This window comes from Nanorana parkeri, unplaced genomic scaffold (genome assembly GCF_000935625.1).
Source record: "Nanorana parkeri isolate BGI_ZX_2015 unplaced genomic scaffold, ASM93562v1 scaffold588, whole genome shotgun sequence".
Taxonomy (NCBI): Eukaryota; Metazoa; Chordata; class Amphibia; order Anura; family Dicroglossidae; genus Nanorana; species Nanorana parkeri.
In genome coordinates, this window is record NW_017306856.1 from 149,899 (window position 1) to 167,712 (window position 17,814).

The 17,814-nt window shown below is 44.5% G+C and overlaps 1 protein-coding gene across 3 annotated transcripts; it reads right to left on the reverse strand.

Moving 5' to 3' along the window:
- Window positions 1-567: 567 nt before the first annotated feature.
- PARP16 (poly(ADP-ribose) polymerase family member 16) lies at window positions 568-12,558 on the reverse strand. Of its 3 annotated transcripts, none has more exons than XM_018562631.1 (6): window positions 12,376-12,558; window positions 8,395-8,532; window positions 4,568-4,774; window positions 3,126-3,297; window positions 1,764-1,908; window positions 568-854 (listed from the first exon to the last, which is right to left on the reverse strand). In XM_018562631.1, exons 1-6 carry the CDS (start codon window positions 12,526-12,528, stop codon window positions 713-715), a joined length of 957 nt encoding a protein of 318 aa, XP_018418133.1. In that variant the 5' UTR covers window positions 12,529-12,558; the 3' UTR covers window positions 568-712. The 3 variants fall into 3 exon arrangements, with proteins under 3 accessions (XP_018418133.1, XP_018418132.1, XP_018418134.1); XM_018562630.1 differs by having other exon boundaries at window positions 4,568-4,798; XM_018562632.1 differs by lacking the exons at window positions 4,568-4,774; window positions 8,395-8,532.
- Window positions 12,559-17,814: the final 5,256 nt, after the last annotated feature.

Genomic DNA, 17,814 nt, shown 5'->3' on the forward strand with positions numbered 1-17,814 from the left:
TGTTCGAACACGGCCATGTGACAGAGGCAGGAAGGTCATCAACTCCATGGAAGCTCTGACAAGGACCAAACACAAGGATTAAACCTAAGGCTCTGGCATGCAAACAGGGCGGCAGGGGAGCAAGGAGAAGGTAAGTATCACTGGGGTGCTATCAAGCAAACCTATCACTCCTCCCTAAAGGGGAAAATGGACAGATTCATTTTAAGACTGGTCACACTAGGAGCTGTCCTCTCCAGTGCAAACAAACTGGAATGCGCTGTATTAAATGAGTCATTTTCAAACTACAGGGCTGCATTAGGCTGTGCTGGAAAATAGCCCTGTCTGCCGAATTTTTGTAACTGAAGTGGAATGGCTTATATCACAACAGATATTGTGACACAGTCATCTGGTGGAAACAAAGTTCCATCACTAGCATTTGTATGAATCTTTTTCTTCTTGTTGGGATAAGGTGTAGAGCTCCATGCATCAACATCGCTTTCATTGACGTTCTGCATTGCTGTAAGATTCAGATGATATTCATTTGTCGTCATTACAAGTGTTAAAAGAACTGTGGGGTGCTGGATCAGAGATTCGGTGTATGAGGACACTGGAAGAATCCAATCTCTGCATCAGCTGGAATGCCTTCATGCTTAAACAAGCAAGAGAAGAGAAAGTGCTGTGGCACTGATACAACCTTAAGGCTTATGGTGAAGTTCAATGGAATCGAAGAAGCTTAAGTCCTCCAGGTCAAAAGTCTGTTCCAATGGTGCAAGAAAGTCTTGGAGTTGCTTAAACCGATGACAATCAGTACAAGCAGGTAGAGTGTCATCAAGATAGCAAAACGGTGGCTTGCAAACCAAGATGGCTGCTTAGATCTGTGAGAAGAAAATATAGAAAGTATGCAATGATGATTAAAGCTGAGTATCAGGCAAACGGCTAAATTAACATTCAAAACACTATACATTCATTGGAGATGCTTTGCCTGAGCTTTACACAACCCTGCTAGGCATCACTCCAAAGGAACACATTTAAAAGAGAACTATGGGGTAACCTTTTCATCCCATAGTTCTCTTTAGGGTCACGGGAGGACATTTACTAACCTCCTTCCGTGACCCAAAGCTCATTATTTAACAAGCTATATATACGGAGAGTGCAGCAGCCGGGACGGATCCCGACAATACTGTCGAGATTCACCCAGCTGGTTGATTGACATCTAGAGGCAGAGCAAGCTGTGCCTGGCCCCTCCCCAGTCCGTTCCTTTAGTCAGCGCTAGAGGATCGGAGAGGGGAGGGGGGAGACCCTGCGGGGAGCCGTGACTAACAGAAATGTTATTTTAAATTAAAGATATTATCAAATTTTTTTAAATCCGATTGATCGAAAAAATGATCGGCCAACTAATCGATTATGAAAATTATCATTAGCTGCAGCCCTACTGATAAGCTCATCCCCCTGCTTTCGCCTCCCATCTGCATGCTGCATGTCAGCACATGTGTATGAGACACACCCAAGTGACCCCTAGTGCTATCTCTCCATCTCCTAGTCTATGTTGTACTGTACAGGGGAAAAGGTCTGATGCCAAGTTAGATTCAGCTACTTACACTGACTACATTTAATGTTTATTATTACGATAACTACATTCACTGCGATTTATTTAATATTTGCCTGGAGTTCAACATTTAAATATAAGAGCAGCACCATTAAATACATACAAAGCAATACACTTTTGGCACCACAAATATCCCAAAAGAAACAACACAGTAGCAGGCGGTGACTGCACTACTTACCTCCTCTTTGGCTGCTCTAGAGAATAAACCAGAAGATATTTGACTCGCAGCAGCTGATTGTTGATCACCACAAAGTATTTCTGCGGAACATCTCCACCCTCGCTGTTCCGTGCTCTAGCTCTTTTCCGATCTATACCAGTTGAATCTGTGCAGGGTTTGAGAAAAAGGATAACTATAGTAACTATACTCAGTATTTGCATCCCCTGACCACATTGAAAAACTCCAGGAAAAATTATTTTTACCCCTGCAGTGGGAGGTTAACTGCTCGTTTTCATCTAGGGTGTAAAAAAACAAACGTTATACTCACCCAAAAACTCGGAGCCAACCGTCTCCTAGACCACTCCCCCCCACCCTGTCTCCTCCTCCGCTGCAGTGATGTAATGTCCCTAGGCATCTTCACATCCCATACACAGCGTATTGGACGTGATGACTCCAGGATCCTTAGACTGCTGGAGCGGAGGGGAGAGAGGCTGGAAGGACCGGGTAGCCCCACTGCAAGGGCTAAGAATAATTTTTGCCAGAGTACTTCTTTAAAATATAAAGATTTCAGTGTAATCACCCTTAGACTACTTTCGCCCAAGGGCATGAAACACTGCAGCTGTCACACTCCAGCTCTATCTACCGAGCGCTGAGCGATTATGTAACCAATGATCACTCTTCTCCCTGTAGATAGTAGTGACTGTCAGTCACTGCTCCCCGCAGGGATTCCTCCCTCCCCTCTCTGTTCCTCCAGCATTAGAGGGACAGGCAAGGAGGGGGGGGGGGGGGGGGGCGACGTTTGGCTGGTCCAGGAAGACCGAGTGGAGTGAAGGAAACAGTAGGTAAAGTAAAGGCAGGGAAGGGGGGGGGGGGGGGGGCGGATACAGCTGGCTCTGACTCTAGAGAGGCAAAGCCAACTGTCAATCAGGCAGCGGGGTGGATCTAATGAATATTATTGGGATCCTTCCTGACTGCAGAGTAGCTCTGCGCTGTCAGCATATATCAGGCAGTAGCACGCTAGATACTGACTTTGGGTCACAGGAGCACATTGGTAAATATACTCCTGTGATCCAAAAGAGAAGAAAAAACAAAAAAAGAAAAGGTTTGGGTTTATTTCTCTTTTAATTGTTACAATTTCATGAGTAAGTAATGCGAGTTGTATTTTATTGGTGCCATCAACTTCTATAGTTTACCATATAGCTGTGTATATTAGACTTGGTTTGCAGAAATCGAAGGGAAAATGCAGCTGTAATTGGGGACAGAAACCATAAAGAAATCCTATAAGGCTCAGCCCTCTTACAGTACGCATAATGATATTTTACTAGAAACAATGAAAAGGAAACAGATGCCATTTTTATTAAAGCACCCAATACTCTCTCTCACCTTTTTTCTTGATCTGACACTTGACATCGGGATGATCGATCATCTCACACACAGCGACGCAACTAAGCACAGGGCCCAGTAAACTATGAGCCCACCCCTGTCCATGGGGGCTATATAGAAGAGCCAGACTCAGGTCACTGGTCAGGTAGGTCCCTTCCCCAAACAAAGAAGTCTGCAAGGAATAGACTTAACATGTTCATATATCTTTGGATTAATGATACATGATACATGATAATGATACATGGATTATGAACATATGCATTAAACATTGACATCTACACAGGGGCTCAGCCTGCTTGTTGAGTAGTTATAGTTTCTTCTCTCATAAATATTAATTCCCTGGCAAAATGTTTATGCATCAAGCCACCACCCTAGCGGACTTACCATAGTCATGTTATACCACTGCATTTAAACCTATTAAACTGCAGCTGTCAATGCAAGGCCACTGCAACTTTTCATACACAATGGAGCACGAGAGGGAGGTTGCACAGCATGAAATCATGTGACAGGAAGCTGAAGAAGATTTGCACGAAAAGTCAACAACTTCATAAATATACACTATATTGCCAAAAGTATTGGGACACCCCTCCAAACCATTGGATTCAGGTGTTGCAATCACCTCCATGGCCACAGGTGTATAAAATCAAGCACCTAGGCATGCAGACGCTTCTACAAACATTTGTGAAAGAATGGGTCGCTCTCAGGAGCCCAGTGAATTCAAGCCTGGTACCATGATAGGTTGCCACCTGTGTAATAAGTCCATCCGTGACATTTCCTTGTTAGTAAATATTGGGGTGGAGGAACTTGAATGGCCTGCACAGAGTCCTGACCTCAACCCGATAGAACACCTTTGGGATGAATAAGAGCGGAGACTGCGAGCCAGGCCTTCTTGTCCAACATCAGTACCTGACCTCACAAATGCGGTTCTGGAAGAATGGTCAGACATTCCCATAGACGCACTCCTAAACCTTGTAGATGCCTTCCCAGAAGAGTTGAAGCTGTTACAGCGGCAAATGGTGGGCCAACTCAATACTGAACCCTACGGACTAAGACTGGGATGCCATTAAAGTTCATGTGCGTGGAAAGGCAGGCGTCCCAATACATTTGGCAATATAGTGTATCTTCACTGGACTGTATAAATCTTAAAAGGGGAACAAAACCCTCCTGTCCTTTACAGCTGAAGACATTAGGCTGAAACCATTAGGAAGAAATTCCCAAATGTAATCAAACATTTTGACAGATAGTAAAAGAAATGTGTGAAAAAACCATGAGAGGGTACAGACAGAAATAAAGAGAACACATTTACTGGGGAAATCCTTAGAAACTCCATTTATCACTAAAAACGAACTGCTGGAGTTCCTGCACCTGTCTACACACATATTATGTAATGTATTAATGCCCAGTGACCTGTAGGTACTCCCATGTCTATTCCCATGTCTCACCTTGTTTAGGTGACAGTGCAAGCCATTGTGCAGAATGGAATGGAAGTTCTCCAGCCGGCTGCCATGCAAGGCATAAATGATGTCTCGCTCTCCGCGCGTCTCCTGGAATTTGGCGTTTAGCTTCTCACAGTATTCTATTTCAAACAGGAAGTCAGGAGTGGGCAGAGCAAGTGTGGGAGAACCTGGCAAGGCTTGGACCTCTTCAAACTGAAACAGCAAGGGAAGGGCAGCCTTAATTTAAGGCTGGGGTAAGTTTCCAGAATGGTTAGTACAGACATGGATCTCCCCCCAACGCTGGACATACATAGAGGTTTACATAGAGGTTAGGACTTATTACAATTGTAAAACTCTTTTAAAAAGCAGTAATAAGCCCAGAGCGACTTTCATTGCAAAGCAGCAGCGCAATAAAGCTGCTCTACGATTCCAGTTAAAGGACAGGAATAGCAGCTTGTGTTAAAGTGTATATAAAACCAAAAAGTAGGGATGTTCAGATACCAAGTACAGATACTTTTCCAGCTCCAACACTAGACTAGAAAAAACTGCAAAAATTAGGAGGCAGCTGTCATTTGTGAGGAGCATACGAAGCTCCTGGGATTTGTACATCTCTGTTTTAATGTATGATTTATTTATTTTTATAAATACATATTAGGGATGCACATTTTTCCAAGTACAAGTACTAATACTTGTCCAAGTACTGACAGATACAAGTACTGATACATTTTTGTTTATTGTCATGTGACAGTTTTTCTAAAACAATATCGACTAATGATTTCAGGACAGTGGTGGAGCACCAGAGCCAGGTCCCAGCTGCAACCTCTGCAACCCAGGTAGTTCTCATGAAAATGCCAAGTATCTGCACTGGTATCTGAACATCCCTTCCAAAAATAAAAATCATATATATATATTGCAGCTTACCTATCACTAAATGTGGTTTTCTTTTTTCCCCTCTTTATTTTCACCTGGTGATTCAGCCAGTAACACACTTCCTTTCTTAGAATGGCTCCACTCTATGGAGGAGCAATAGAATCCCCTTGGACAGCAGCATTGTAACCCTGTGGAGGGGATGTCTTAGATGCTCTAGGAGATTTAGATGGACTTGACTAACAAATTAAATCTGAACTCCAGATAACACTTTTTAAGCAGTAACAGCAACTGTTTTATTTCCCCTTTCGGGATAAAGGTTTTCCATAAATGAATAACATTTGACCATTGTAAGGACCCCTGCCAGTGGCCAATTGTTTGCAAACCCTCTATCTGCCACTTTTGCTGGACAGCTTGGCCTGTTAAGGGAAGTTGAGAAATAACACACGTATTGGCCAGACCACCAGAAGAAAATAAAGGAATAAAAGCCTAAAAAATTGTACAAAAGTGTACAAATGTACAAAAAAAGCAATCTTTGATGTGTTTCTGCCTCACCCAACCTTAGCCATTATCCTTATCCAGCATGAAGGGCCGGTTGTTGACTAAGGCCAAGTGAGGCAGAAACGCCTCAGTAAACCAATCTCTTTTTTTGCTGTGGGGGGGTTAGTACCACTTTAAAGGAAACCTTTGCTGGGAAAAACATGGAGGCTGCCGTTTCTGACTTTTCATTTCACGAAGGTTAGTTGTTGGGTGTTATGCTAGCTCCCACAGGAGAAGCTTTTATGTAGCTCCCACGGGAGAAGCGAATGCGAGTGTAACTTGAGTGACAGCTCTGGGTCTGCTGACATCACATCCAAGATGCTGGTGCCCAGCAGCAATCTCAGGGCTTTTGAATGTCTACAAAAAGAGGCTTTTACAGATAAATAATGCACATAAAATATGTTAAAGATTGTTGTTGAAATGAACGATCTGATGAAAGGGTTCTTTTTAAGATCTACCGCACTCATACAAGCATATGCATATATACTCTAGGGCCAGTTTGGGCAGATGGCACACCCTATATAAACACAAGTACATTGACACCGCTCCAAGCAGTCAGTGTCCTTGGCAGGGAATAAACTGGATACCTCATTCCGCAAACACAAGAGGATTTACAAGCCACAGGGCTTTTTTTTTCTTTTTCTAAAGTTTTGGTCTCCCATAGGCCTCATTTACATGGGGGATGTTGCTCCATGCAGCATGAAGGGCCGGTTGTTAATATGCCCAGAGCTGCAGGAAGATGTTGTGTGGGTAGCTCGTTTAAAGAAGAATTATCGGGTGAGTGAAATACACTCAGCCCTAAAATTCAAGCCGACCTGTGACACTGAAGCTGTCACACGTGGGCTCTATAGATCGGGAAGTTAGTGAACACATACTGCCGATCGCCGACTTCCCGATCCTCTCCCTGCAGAGAGCGTTGACTGTGAGTCATAACTCCCCACCGGGATTCCCCCCTCTCCTCTCCCCTAATCCAGCGCTGACTGGAGAAACGGGCAGGAAGGGGGCAGGTACAGATGGCTCTGCCTCTAGAGAGGATGAGCCAGCTGTCAATCATCCAGTGGAGTGGATCTCGACAGTATTGTCAGGATCCATCCCGGCTACGGCGTGGCTCTGCGCTGTCAGCATATAGCGGGAAATAGCCCGCTATATACTGAGTTTTGGGTCATCGGAGGACAGTAGCATATGTCCTCCTGTGACCCTGAAGAGAACGAAAAGGCCAAAAAAGGTTAGGCCATAGTTCTCTTTTAACTCTAAGACAAGTGTGGGGCCATTCATTTTTCCAAGGGCCCACATGAGAAACTGGAACTGTTGTGGGTCTTAATAGGCTCTATTGGTGTGGCCCTCCACAACAGTCCCAGTTTCTCATATGATTACTGCATGGTACCACGCAATGCACCCACCGTGTGTTACAATGCAGCAGGTGCGCTGTGTTGCCATACATTTGAATGGCACCCTAAATGCACCTTCCGCAATACCATGCATTGTGGTGCGGTTGAAAAAAGAAGTACATACAATGCATCTGCTGCACTGTAATGCACAGTAGGTAACTGCATAAGTGTAAAAAGGCCCTTACTGTCCCCACATACTATGGTGGAGCTGCAGGAGGCAGTGGTCCTAGGAACCAATGACTACAGAAGAGGATCCATGATGTCATTGGTTGCTAGGACACCTGCTGTCGTAGCAACCAACAACTGAAGAGGAATGTGGTCCAGACACAGACCGATTGACAACCTGCACTGGGCTATGCCTTGCAGTGGATGCACCGGCCTTGAAGGCCGGCACATCCACTGTGAGCCAGCCATAAACTAGGGTAGGTCATTGACTTGTCAGTGTCTGGACGGTGGGCCGGACAGGTGTAGACAAAGCGCCCGGTATAGCCCGCGGGCCGTAAAATGAACAGGTCTGCTCTAAGGAGATGCTTCCTGCAGCTCTGTGTTCTGACAGCTGCACACAGACAGTGTACAGACCTGGATCCATCATATCTGCGTCCGAGGCCATAAACCGTCTGTGTGCGGCTTTCAAATCTTGGAGCTGCGGAAAGCAACATGAGGGCGTGCAGCTCATGCGTCTCCAAAGACTTACATAAGCTGCCCGCATGCTTCTTCCTGCAGCTCTGGGCACATCAACAACTGGCCCTTTAAGCTATATGGAACAACACGCCCGGTGTGAATGAGGCCTAAAATAGAAAGTAGTAGAGATACATATAAGTTCTATAGTCACCAATGAGAGTAAAGGCACAAAACTATTTAAGGTGGCACATATGTAAAAAGTGCTATTTATTATTTCTGCATTTTCAGCTGAAATATTCCATTAGCCTTTGTATCACTCAAATACTGTATCTGCTCCCTCACAGAACCTGCATTGTGACTGGTGTCACCTATTTATTCATTTATAGAAACATTCCATTTTCTGATTAGCTGTCTTACCTTCTCCTTTTTAAGGCCTTTGATGGTGAAAAGTTTCTCTGACAATATCCAGCTTAGCAGATCCCTGACTTTCTGATCGGCTCTTGACTTGTTATGGATGAATTCTTGCAGGCTCGGTAAGGTGTTTGTGTCAGCAATCTAACAAGACATCAACATTAGTAGATGCCGGCAAATACAGTGTACAATATGAGATACTTCCAAGAAACTCAAACATTCATACTTGGGAGAAGCAGAGATCCTTTTTACATTCAGAAACCTCTTACAATGCAACAAGTGCTGCTGTGTTTAGCATTTCGGTAGCATTACATAGTAGGTAGATGCATACACCATAGGCATAATGCTTTTGTATGGTAGACAAAGACAATGATCACCAATTTATCAAACTGCAAAGTCACTGTGGAAATGCTAAATAGTTAAGGCATACGAAAATGGCCTCTCGATCAATGTTATTGTATGCAATTTTACATGAGACACAATAATCTGCGTGGGGGCCCCTTTCCGAAGGCAATAGCAAGGTGACAAACTCCTTGGTGTCACCTTCAGAAAAGGGGTCCGTCACGACCTAGAAACATCAATGGATATTATGTGCTTTCTTATTCTTTTTATGAATATAATATAATAATTTTATATTTATATTTTTTACATTTGTATTTTGACCTCAATAAATTGTTGAGGTATATGGGTGGTGTGCTAGCTATGTCTTGTCCTTGAGTAATATAACATGGTGTCACCATAAGCCGAACACTACAAAATTGGGCGTATGGGCATGGCACTGGATGGAATGGACACTGGACAATAAAAACCTGATAGGAGTATCAACTGCTTAAAAAATGTTTCTTGCAGTCCATGCACCTATTGCAACGTGATGAATCAGGGTTAAGTCTGTCTGAAACTGACCAGCATAGCTGACCACTGGGTATATTTCTGATAGTGCTGACACCTGATACAGCCACACTAGCCAGTACAGAGGTCCGAAATACATTTATGCATTTTATATCTACATACGTTTGCAGATGTATGCGGGAACTGCATGGCATATAAGGTCGCCTCTGTATCATTCAGTCCAGCGCTAATCTATATGTGTACTAGGAAATATTTTATAACATACAGTGAGTAACTAGAATGGACATTTTACAATCTTAAAGTGACACTAAATTCAGGAGTTAAATCTTACAAATTCATTCAAGTAACTTAAACAGAAATGTATCTTATTTGTGTATCACTCGGCTGTAGATCCTCAAATCATCTCTGAATTGGTGCTGACACTGTCCTCCCATCTGGAGGGTGACTCCTTTTGTTCCCCGTGGTCCCTGTGTGTGTTGTAAAGTAGTCACCGCTCCAAGCTCGCTTTTAGTTTACTAACTTGCATTGAGATTGTAGTCCATCACTTGATCGAGCTTGGAGTTATGACTACTTTACTACACATATAGGATTGACAGTCTCATTGTCACAGGTCGGCTAGAACTATGAGGTGAGTGGAAATCACTCATCTCATAGTTCTCCTTTAAGGTACTGGAATGTATTTTTGAGATTTAACTCCTGAGTTTAGTGTCACTTTAACCATGTAGTAAAACATACAGAAAGTCTCAGATCTGTGCAACTGCAGTGTCAGAGGTGCAGGCATACAGTCTTTAGTCATAGCCGGTTTATAGTCCTACTGTGCAGACCTGAACAACAGGTTACACACAGCTGAATGGCTAATAAAAAGTGTTCAATCGGCAGTAGCAGGCAGCAAGTACGGAGCTAATGTTAGGTGCTCCTATTAGGCAGCCCAGCGTCCACTGCAAACACTGAAACGTGGAAACAATCTTTATTAAATGTTTATTTGTAAGGAAAAGGATTTTATGCAAATGATAAAAAAAATAGTATAAAAAAATAATTGTATAAAATATCAGTTTATAAACTTTGAGAAAAAAACAAACTGATCAAAGACTACTACAGTTTTCTTAATTATAATAATTTTTATATAGGATTCATATAGCGCCAACAGTTTGCGCAGTGCTTTACAAAAATGAAGGGAGACAGTAGAGTAGCAATACAATGCAAGACGAGAGGGTTAAGGGCCCTGCTAGAGAGAGCTTCTAAATAGTCATGAAATCTTTATCATTTTATTTCAAATAAAAATATGTTTTGCACATGACAAATGCTTTTTGAAAAGATTGGCTTTAAAGAAAAAACAACTGAATGAACTGTTCCAGCACACGCTGACTGCTAGCCAGTAATTACATTCAAGGACAACGCAGGCAGCCAATTTTAGGCTTAAAGCTGGCTATACATTAGATAACATTCACACAAAGTGATGACTTTGGCACGCCTAACACAATCTCACTGTTCACACTATCAGAAATGTCTTGTTCTCCTGTAAAGCTGAACTCCAGTCACACTGGTAATTACAAACTTGATACCTTTGTCCTTTAAAATCTTGATTAAAAAAAATATATATAAACAGAAATATATATATTGGAACGGTTTTACCGGCAAAGGGTTTGTATGTCCAGGGGTGTGGAAATTTTAGAAAAAACTACTTGTCCAAGGGCTAAAGCGGGGGTCAAATCTACTTGTCCTTCATGACAATCTACTTGTCCCAATACAAAAAAAAAAAAAAGTTTTAAAAAAGTTTAAAACTAGGGAAGCACCATTACCAGTTTTTGGTTATCGAGTATGAGTACCAATATTTTGCTTTCAGTACTCACTGAGTATCGGTGCTTCCGTTTGCATGGAGCAGGCTTCCCGGGCAATCAGGAAGCCGGGCAGCGGGTAATGAGATGCTACCCGGCTTCCTGACTGCCAGGGAAGCCGACTCCATGTTGTTTGGCCGGCTTGATTGTGAATGGCTGGGAAGCCCTGTTTCCCGGCCAATCATCATCGAGCCAGCTTGCTAGCCAATCAGGAAACCTGGCGGAGAGTAATGACCCGATTGGCCGGGAAGATAGCTTGATGCTGATTGGCGGCCAATCAGCAAGGAGCTGGCTTCCTGGCCAATAACCTCACCAATGAGTGCTTGCAATTATCTATGGTGAGCTCCCGTGCCGTGGTGACGGGTCCAGCAGAGGAGCGGGGGATCACTTGTATGAAAACGAGCGGCGGCTCCACAACATGCATTTAGCTCTGCTTGTCCGGAGCAGGGCTGAATGTATTAAAAAACTACTCGCCCGGCGCCCGAAACTGCCTGTCCCGGGCGTCGGGCGATAGGAATTCCACACCCCTGATGTCCGTATATCCCGTCCTGAGTCCCTGCTAGACTGTCCAGGCTGGCGATTTTACTTTTCCATGCTGTAGGCAAAGAAGAACCCTTGAGTGGGTCTACCCCTGCACTGCAAGGGTTAACTGCTCATTTTGGTCTAGGGGGCTAAAATAAAGAAAACATACTCACCCAACCCTTGGTCCTGCGGTGGTGGGCACTCACCCCTCTCCCCCTCTGCTCTGGTGGTGTAATGTCAGATGCATTAGATGTCATGGGTCCTAGTCTAGCAGCCAGGTGGGACCGAGGATCAGGTGAGTATGTTTTCTTTACTTTAGCCCCTAGACCAAAACGAGCAGTTAAACCTTGCAGTGCAGGGATAGCTCCACTGAAAGGGTTCATTTTTAGATTTCCAGGCGTTCTGCTTTAAGCAACACACACAAGTCACCTCCCTTTCCCCAACCTGTGACTGGACAGTAAAGGAGCAGCAACAGACTAATCAGGTCATCTTCCTGCTCTCAGCTCCTGTCAGCATGTTCTTTGCCTACAGACATACAAATAGAAACCTGATGGACCTCATGCTCTGCCCCTCTCTCCCAGTCTGTGATTACGCAAGGCTGCATTCAAGTCATATTTAGGTATTTATCACATTTTTTCATTCAAAATACACATCCATTATGGTTTTTTTTTTTTTTTTTTAAATATGCGCGGAGTTCAGCTTTAAGCAATCCTACGAAGGCTGTTTTCAAAGCCTGAATTTATGGAAATAAAATTAATTCATTTCAGTTGTCATTTCATACCAAAGCATCGAAATCCTTGTACTGGTCACTGGCATAGAATGGAGGATACGGCCTTAGCACAGAGTCCCTTTTATAGCTCCTCAAGGCAGACATGAAGAGGCTACATTTCAAATCCGCTGCTAGTGGATCCCTGGCAATAACGTGCTCTGCCATCGCTTTATTCCAGCCACGGGTGTCACCGCAGTCACTGTGCAAACAAAAGAGAAACACAAAAAGATGAGACGGTGACCCACACATTTTATTCCAACAGTGATCAGTCAAGAAGTGAGGACAGGAGTACAAGGAAAAGTCCTGATCCGAGTGACACCAGGGACCTGCAGCCTTTGCCTTGTCCTGATCCGAGTGACGCCTGGGACCTGCAGCCTTTGCCTCAATCTTCAAGAATGTTGGGGATATTCCCACAGATTTATCTGCATGATATCTATAAGATGTGGACTAGAAGTCCTACGAGGAACTTTCATATTGTAAGGACTTTAGGAGAAGAATAATTTATACCCACAACCTGATGTTCTGCAAATTCAGCCACTGTCCCACCAACTGTCTACTCTTGGCCTACTAATGAAGATCAGCACACTGGTGATGTCTGAACTCTGAACCTCCTGGAAACCCATAAATGTACCTCTACTCTCAAAATTCAACTTACAACCTAGGCACCCCCACTGTGAACTTGATGTCAACCTGTCACTTGTCATGTAAAAATGAAATATAGTAAATCAAATCTCGTTTAAATATCCTACATTTTTTCTAATGGTGCCTCCATCTGTACTGGGTTCATGGTGTACTCTGAATGGGATGGATAGGTGACAAGTCAACTTGGTGGCTCTGCTACAAACCTTCTCCCATTGATGAACTGCCACTATCAGTGTCAGGTGAGATTAGATGGTTACATTCTTGTGTATTAGGTGGGATGCCATTTAACAAAGACTTGGCCTCTAAATTCTCCCGATCTCAATCCAATCGAGCCTCTGTGAGAAAAACAAGTCCAATCCATGGAGGCCCCACCTCGCAACTTACAGGACTTAAAGGATCTGCTACTGATGGCTTGGTGCCAGATACCACAGCATACCTTCAGAGATCTAGTGGAGTCCATGTCTGGATAGGTCAGGACTGTTTTGGCAGCAAAAGGGGAACCTACTCAATATTAGGCAGATGGTCATGATGTTATAGATCCTGATTCAGCCACAGAAGATGTTCAGAAAACCGATGCAAAAATGACAAATGTTCACCTAAGATCAGTATTGTTCAGTTGTTAACACCTATACTGTCTGATTATTGAACATCGTTCACCAAGACAAGGATAAGGAACCATAAAACTATAATAAGCCCCTGTTCACAGTTGTGTGACTTGTCACGCGCCTGCCGTTGTGCTGCAATGCATGACAATGTACATCACATTATTCTCTATGGTGTCTATTCACACCTATGGAACATGATGTGGTGTGATTTGTGGAGCTACATAGTGTGTTTTTAGCCCCAAAGACTTTAATGGGAGCGCATGAAAACCAGACACGCATTATATTATATTATATACACTCCAGCTATTGTGGAACTACAAGTCCCAATGAGGCATTGCCAGACTGACAGGTATGACTCCCACAGGCATGTTGGGATTTGTAGTTAAAGCACAGCTGGAGGGCCGAAGTTACACAAACCTGTGTTAGGACTAAACTTGAGCTACACATGGAACACAGGGGGGTGTTGTAGCTCCTCACAGTGCTCAGACATTCTACTGTATGCTGACGTTTAATAGGTTCCTGCACGCCATTGCTCCTTACACCCCGAGTGTTTCTTATGTTCTGACCTCCTCACACTTGACCAGCTTTGTACATTCAGAGTCTGTTTATCAAGTGTTTTTCTTACCATTTTCTTCTTTATTCGACACCTACGCAGTCCACTGAGTAAACAGCTCATTAAACTGTCACATTCTCAGTTTTTCTCAAGTTTCTTTGGGGTGCCATCTGTTCAGCACAGCTTTACTTCTTTAACATAATATAAAGAATAACAGGGAAGTATTCCGACATGAACCAACTTCACAAATGACACTTCTCCGGTTGTAGGTGGGCATATCGGATGTAGAAAACAGGTCTTGGGCACAAAATTATTACAGATATGTGCCAACTGTCAGGACATAAACTGATGGGCTGAATAAGCATCGAATGATTGAAGGGCATGGGTGGGCAAATGAATATGGAACCAGGTGCCAATAGGCTTTTTTTTTTAGAAGCCAGCTCCATTGGCAACAACTAGAGAGAACCTCAAAAGTTAGGCTCTGGCTGCCATGAAAGGCCAAACCTTTTTTTCTGGTCAAGTTTACCAAAGTCAGCACCTAGCGGCCATTGCCCACTTTATGCTGACAGAGCAGAGCTGGGAAGAATCCCGACAATATTGCTGGGGTCCACCCCACTGCCTGATTGACAACTGGCTCTGCCTCTCTAAGGGCCAGAGCCAGCTATACTCGCCCCCTCCCCTGTCTGTCCCTCCAGTGAGCACTAAAGGAACAGAAAGAGGAGGGAAACCTTATGGGAAACAGTGACCGGCAGTCACCGCTCTCTGCAGGGAGATTGTGAGTTGAGCGATCAGCGGTCACATGAGACCAAGCAGCTTGACGTTTGTGTTTGACCACATTGGGTCAAAGTGGTTTATCAATAAACTGCATCTTTATTTCACCTTGAATAATGCAAAAGTTCTGGATTATGAAAAAGATCAGGGGTAAGTAACCTTGGCACTCCAGTTGTGGTGAAAATACAAATCCCAGCATGCCTTTGCCTGCGGCTGTCAGAGTCTTGCAATGCCTCATGGGTCTTGCAGTTCCACAACAGCTGGAGTGCCGGGGTTGCCTAATTCTGATATAGACACACAACGACCCCCACTTCTATCATGTATACCTGACTAGAAAAGCCCCGTTATGGAGTTTGTCCGCTGCTGATATAATTCATTCAGCCTGGTACCCATGGCGTGCTGCATGTACTCCACCTACTGAAGGGAAATTAATGATAAACTTTACAAATAAGCAGAGCTGCTGTCACTGCTCTTCAGATTTTACAACATTTCTAAGCTAGTTGGAGAAGAGACAAACGTTTTTTTTCCTTTTTTTTTGGATAAGATGTGGGTAGAGTTAAAACCTCTGTCTGTTTTTTCTGCATTTCTAAGCCAAGGCTGGGCAAATCCCAGGAGCCAGGTCGCCAATGCTCCTTAACAATTACCTGCCACCTAAAAAATGTGGTTTTCATCTGCCAATGATGCTGCCTCCTGGATTGGACAGACTGGCTCCTAAATTCCATCATCTGTCCAACCCTGCCCTTAAGGTTTCCCCATCGCCTTCCTTCCTGATAGCCCCATCCTCCACTACAAAGGAGAAGTTTCTGCAATGTTAAGCCTGATGAAGGGACCGTGTGTGGCCCCGAAAGCGCTTGTTTTTACTTGATATGGTTCTTATTAAATGAACACATGGTTATCCTGAAAGGATTTTTGGTGTGTTGGTGACATTTCCTCAATTGATTCCTGTAACCAGCGGTGCCATCCGCAGTCACTACAAGCACCCTCCCCTGTCATTGGGGCATCTTTTAAGGAGTGCAACAAGTTTCTGTCTATATTCTCATGTATAAACCTTCCACCCAATGTAAATCTGGGCAAATGCTATTTACGTGACATTACCACCACTAGATGGGACCAATGGCAAGTTAAAGGAATTCCCCTCTTAGACAGGAGTCCCTGGAACATGATTCCCCATTCCATAAAAACGTAACCCTTGCCCCCGCCACCAAAAACTAAAATAAAAGATTTTGTCTAGAGATACACTTGTTCCCCATGGTCCCTGTGTGTCTTGTTAAGTAGCCACGGCTCCAAGCTTGCTCCTGTGATGGACTACAATCTCATTACAAATTATTAAACTATATCTGAGATTGTAGTCAATCACGGGAGCGAGCTTGGAGCGGTGGCTACTTTACAACACAAAATCCATGAACCCATCGCACGACACTCCATTCTACAGAGCTCGCACTCCATTCTACACAGCTCGCACTCCTTTCTACACAGCTCACACTCCATTCTACACAGCTCACACTCCATTCTACACAGCTCACACTCCATTCTACGCAGCTCGCACTCCATTCTACGCAGCTCGCACTCCATTCTACACAGCTCGCACTCCATTCTACACAGCTCGGACTCCTTTCTACACAGCTCGCACTCCATTCTACAGAGCTCGCACTCCATTCTACACAGCTCGCACTCCATTCTACACAGCTCGCACTCCATTCTACAGAGCTCACACTCCATTCTACACAGCTCACACTCCATTCTACACAGCTCGCACTCCATTCTATAGCATTGATCAGGAGTTGCAGGGTGATGTTCCTCTCCTTGGGGCTGATCTGGGGCCACAGACAATGTTATCTTCAGGTCTGCCATCGCGGGGATGTGAAGTTTGTGGATTTCTCGGGCACATTTTGGGAATATTCAGCGGCGGAATCTGTGATTTGTTCTGGTCAGGACACACGGAGAACATTGAAGATCCCGAGATGAGGAACCCTCCCCAGGTACCATTTCCTGGAGTCCCCCCCATAGACGGACAAATCATCTTCCCCCCAGCAGGTCATGTGCTCAGATCTTCTATCACCTTCTCAGTGATGAAAGGATATCCTGAAAACATCTCCTGTGGGGGGTGCTCGTGGACTGAAGCTGAGGAACACTCGGCATCCCCAGCGCTGGCTTTAGGTTTACTGCACTGGGAGTTTCATCTTACTACAGTACAACCCGGGGGAAGGGGGGGCGCATTCAAGAATGAGGAACGCACTACACGTCAGCATTTACCCCTAGGGGCCGTCGTTTCTTCCCCTCCCCCGCCTGTAACAATTAAAGTGGACCTGTAGATTTAGACATTCTAGTATCACATTATCATTAACAAGACATGATCCTCACTGACCTCAAAGTTCACAGCAGAAGCATTAAACCTGCTCAGGGGAACAGGGTGGGATCAGCTACTTAGTCACTGCTGGGAGGTGGTAGTAGGGAGGTCCAAGCTACTGAGTCACTACTGGGAGAGGGAGCAGGGGAAGCTGAACTGCAGAGCAGCTGCTGGGAGGGGGGAGCAGAAGGAACTGTGGTGGTGAGTTATTGCTACGAGGGGGGAAACAGGGGGAGCGGAGCTGCTGGGAGAGGCAGATGAGCTGCTGAGTCACTGCTGCGAGGAAGTAACAGGGGGGAGCTGAGCTGCTGCGTCACTGCTGGGAGGGGGGAACAGGGGGAGCTGAGCTGCTGCGTCACTGCTGGGAGGGGGAGCTGAGAGAACCATTTCAGTGCTTCTGCTGTGAGATTTGAGGATGAATTGTTTCACAATGGCTGCAGCTGAAGGAGGCTTTAGATTTCTGCTTGTAATATGGAAATACCTGAATGTTCCTGAATGTTTGTAGCACTGGGAACATGCAGACCGTGGGACTA

Bases quoted from the DNA above. Each gene is read 5' to 3' on its own strand.
- PARP16 (XM_018562630.1), bottom strand. From the start codon at position 12,528: ATGGCAGAGCACGTTATTGCCAGGGATCCACTAGCAGCGGATTTGAAA. The intron at 4,799-8,394 runs GTAAGACAGCTA...CCTTAAATTAAG, and splicing joins AAGGCCTTAAAAAGGAGAAG to GCTGCCCTTCCCTTGCTGTT. The intron at 1,909-3,125 runs GTGAGAGAGAGT...AACCCTGCACAG, and splicing joins GTGTCAGATCAAGAAAAAAG to ATTCAACTGGTATAGATCGG.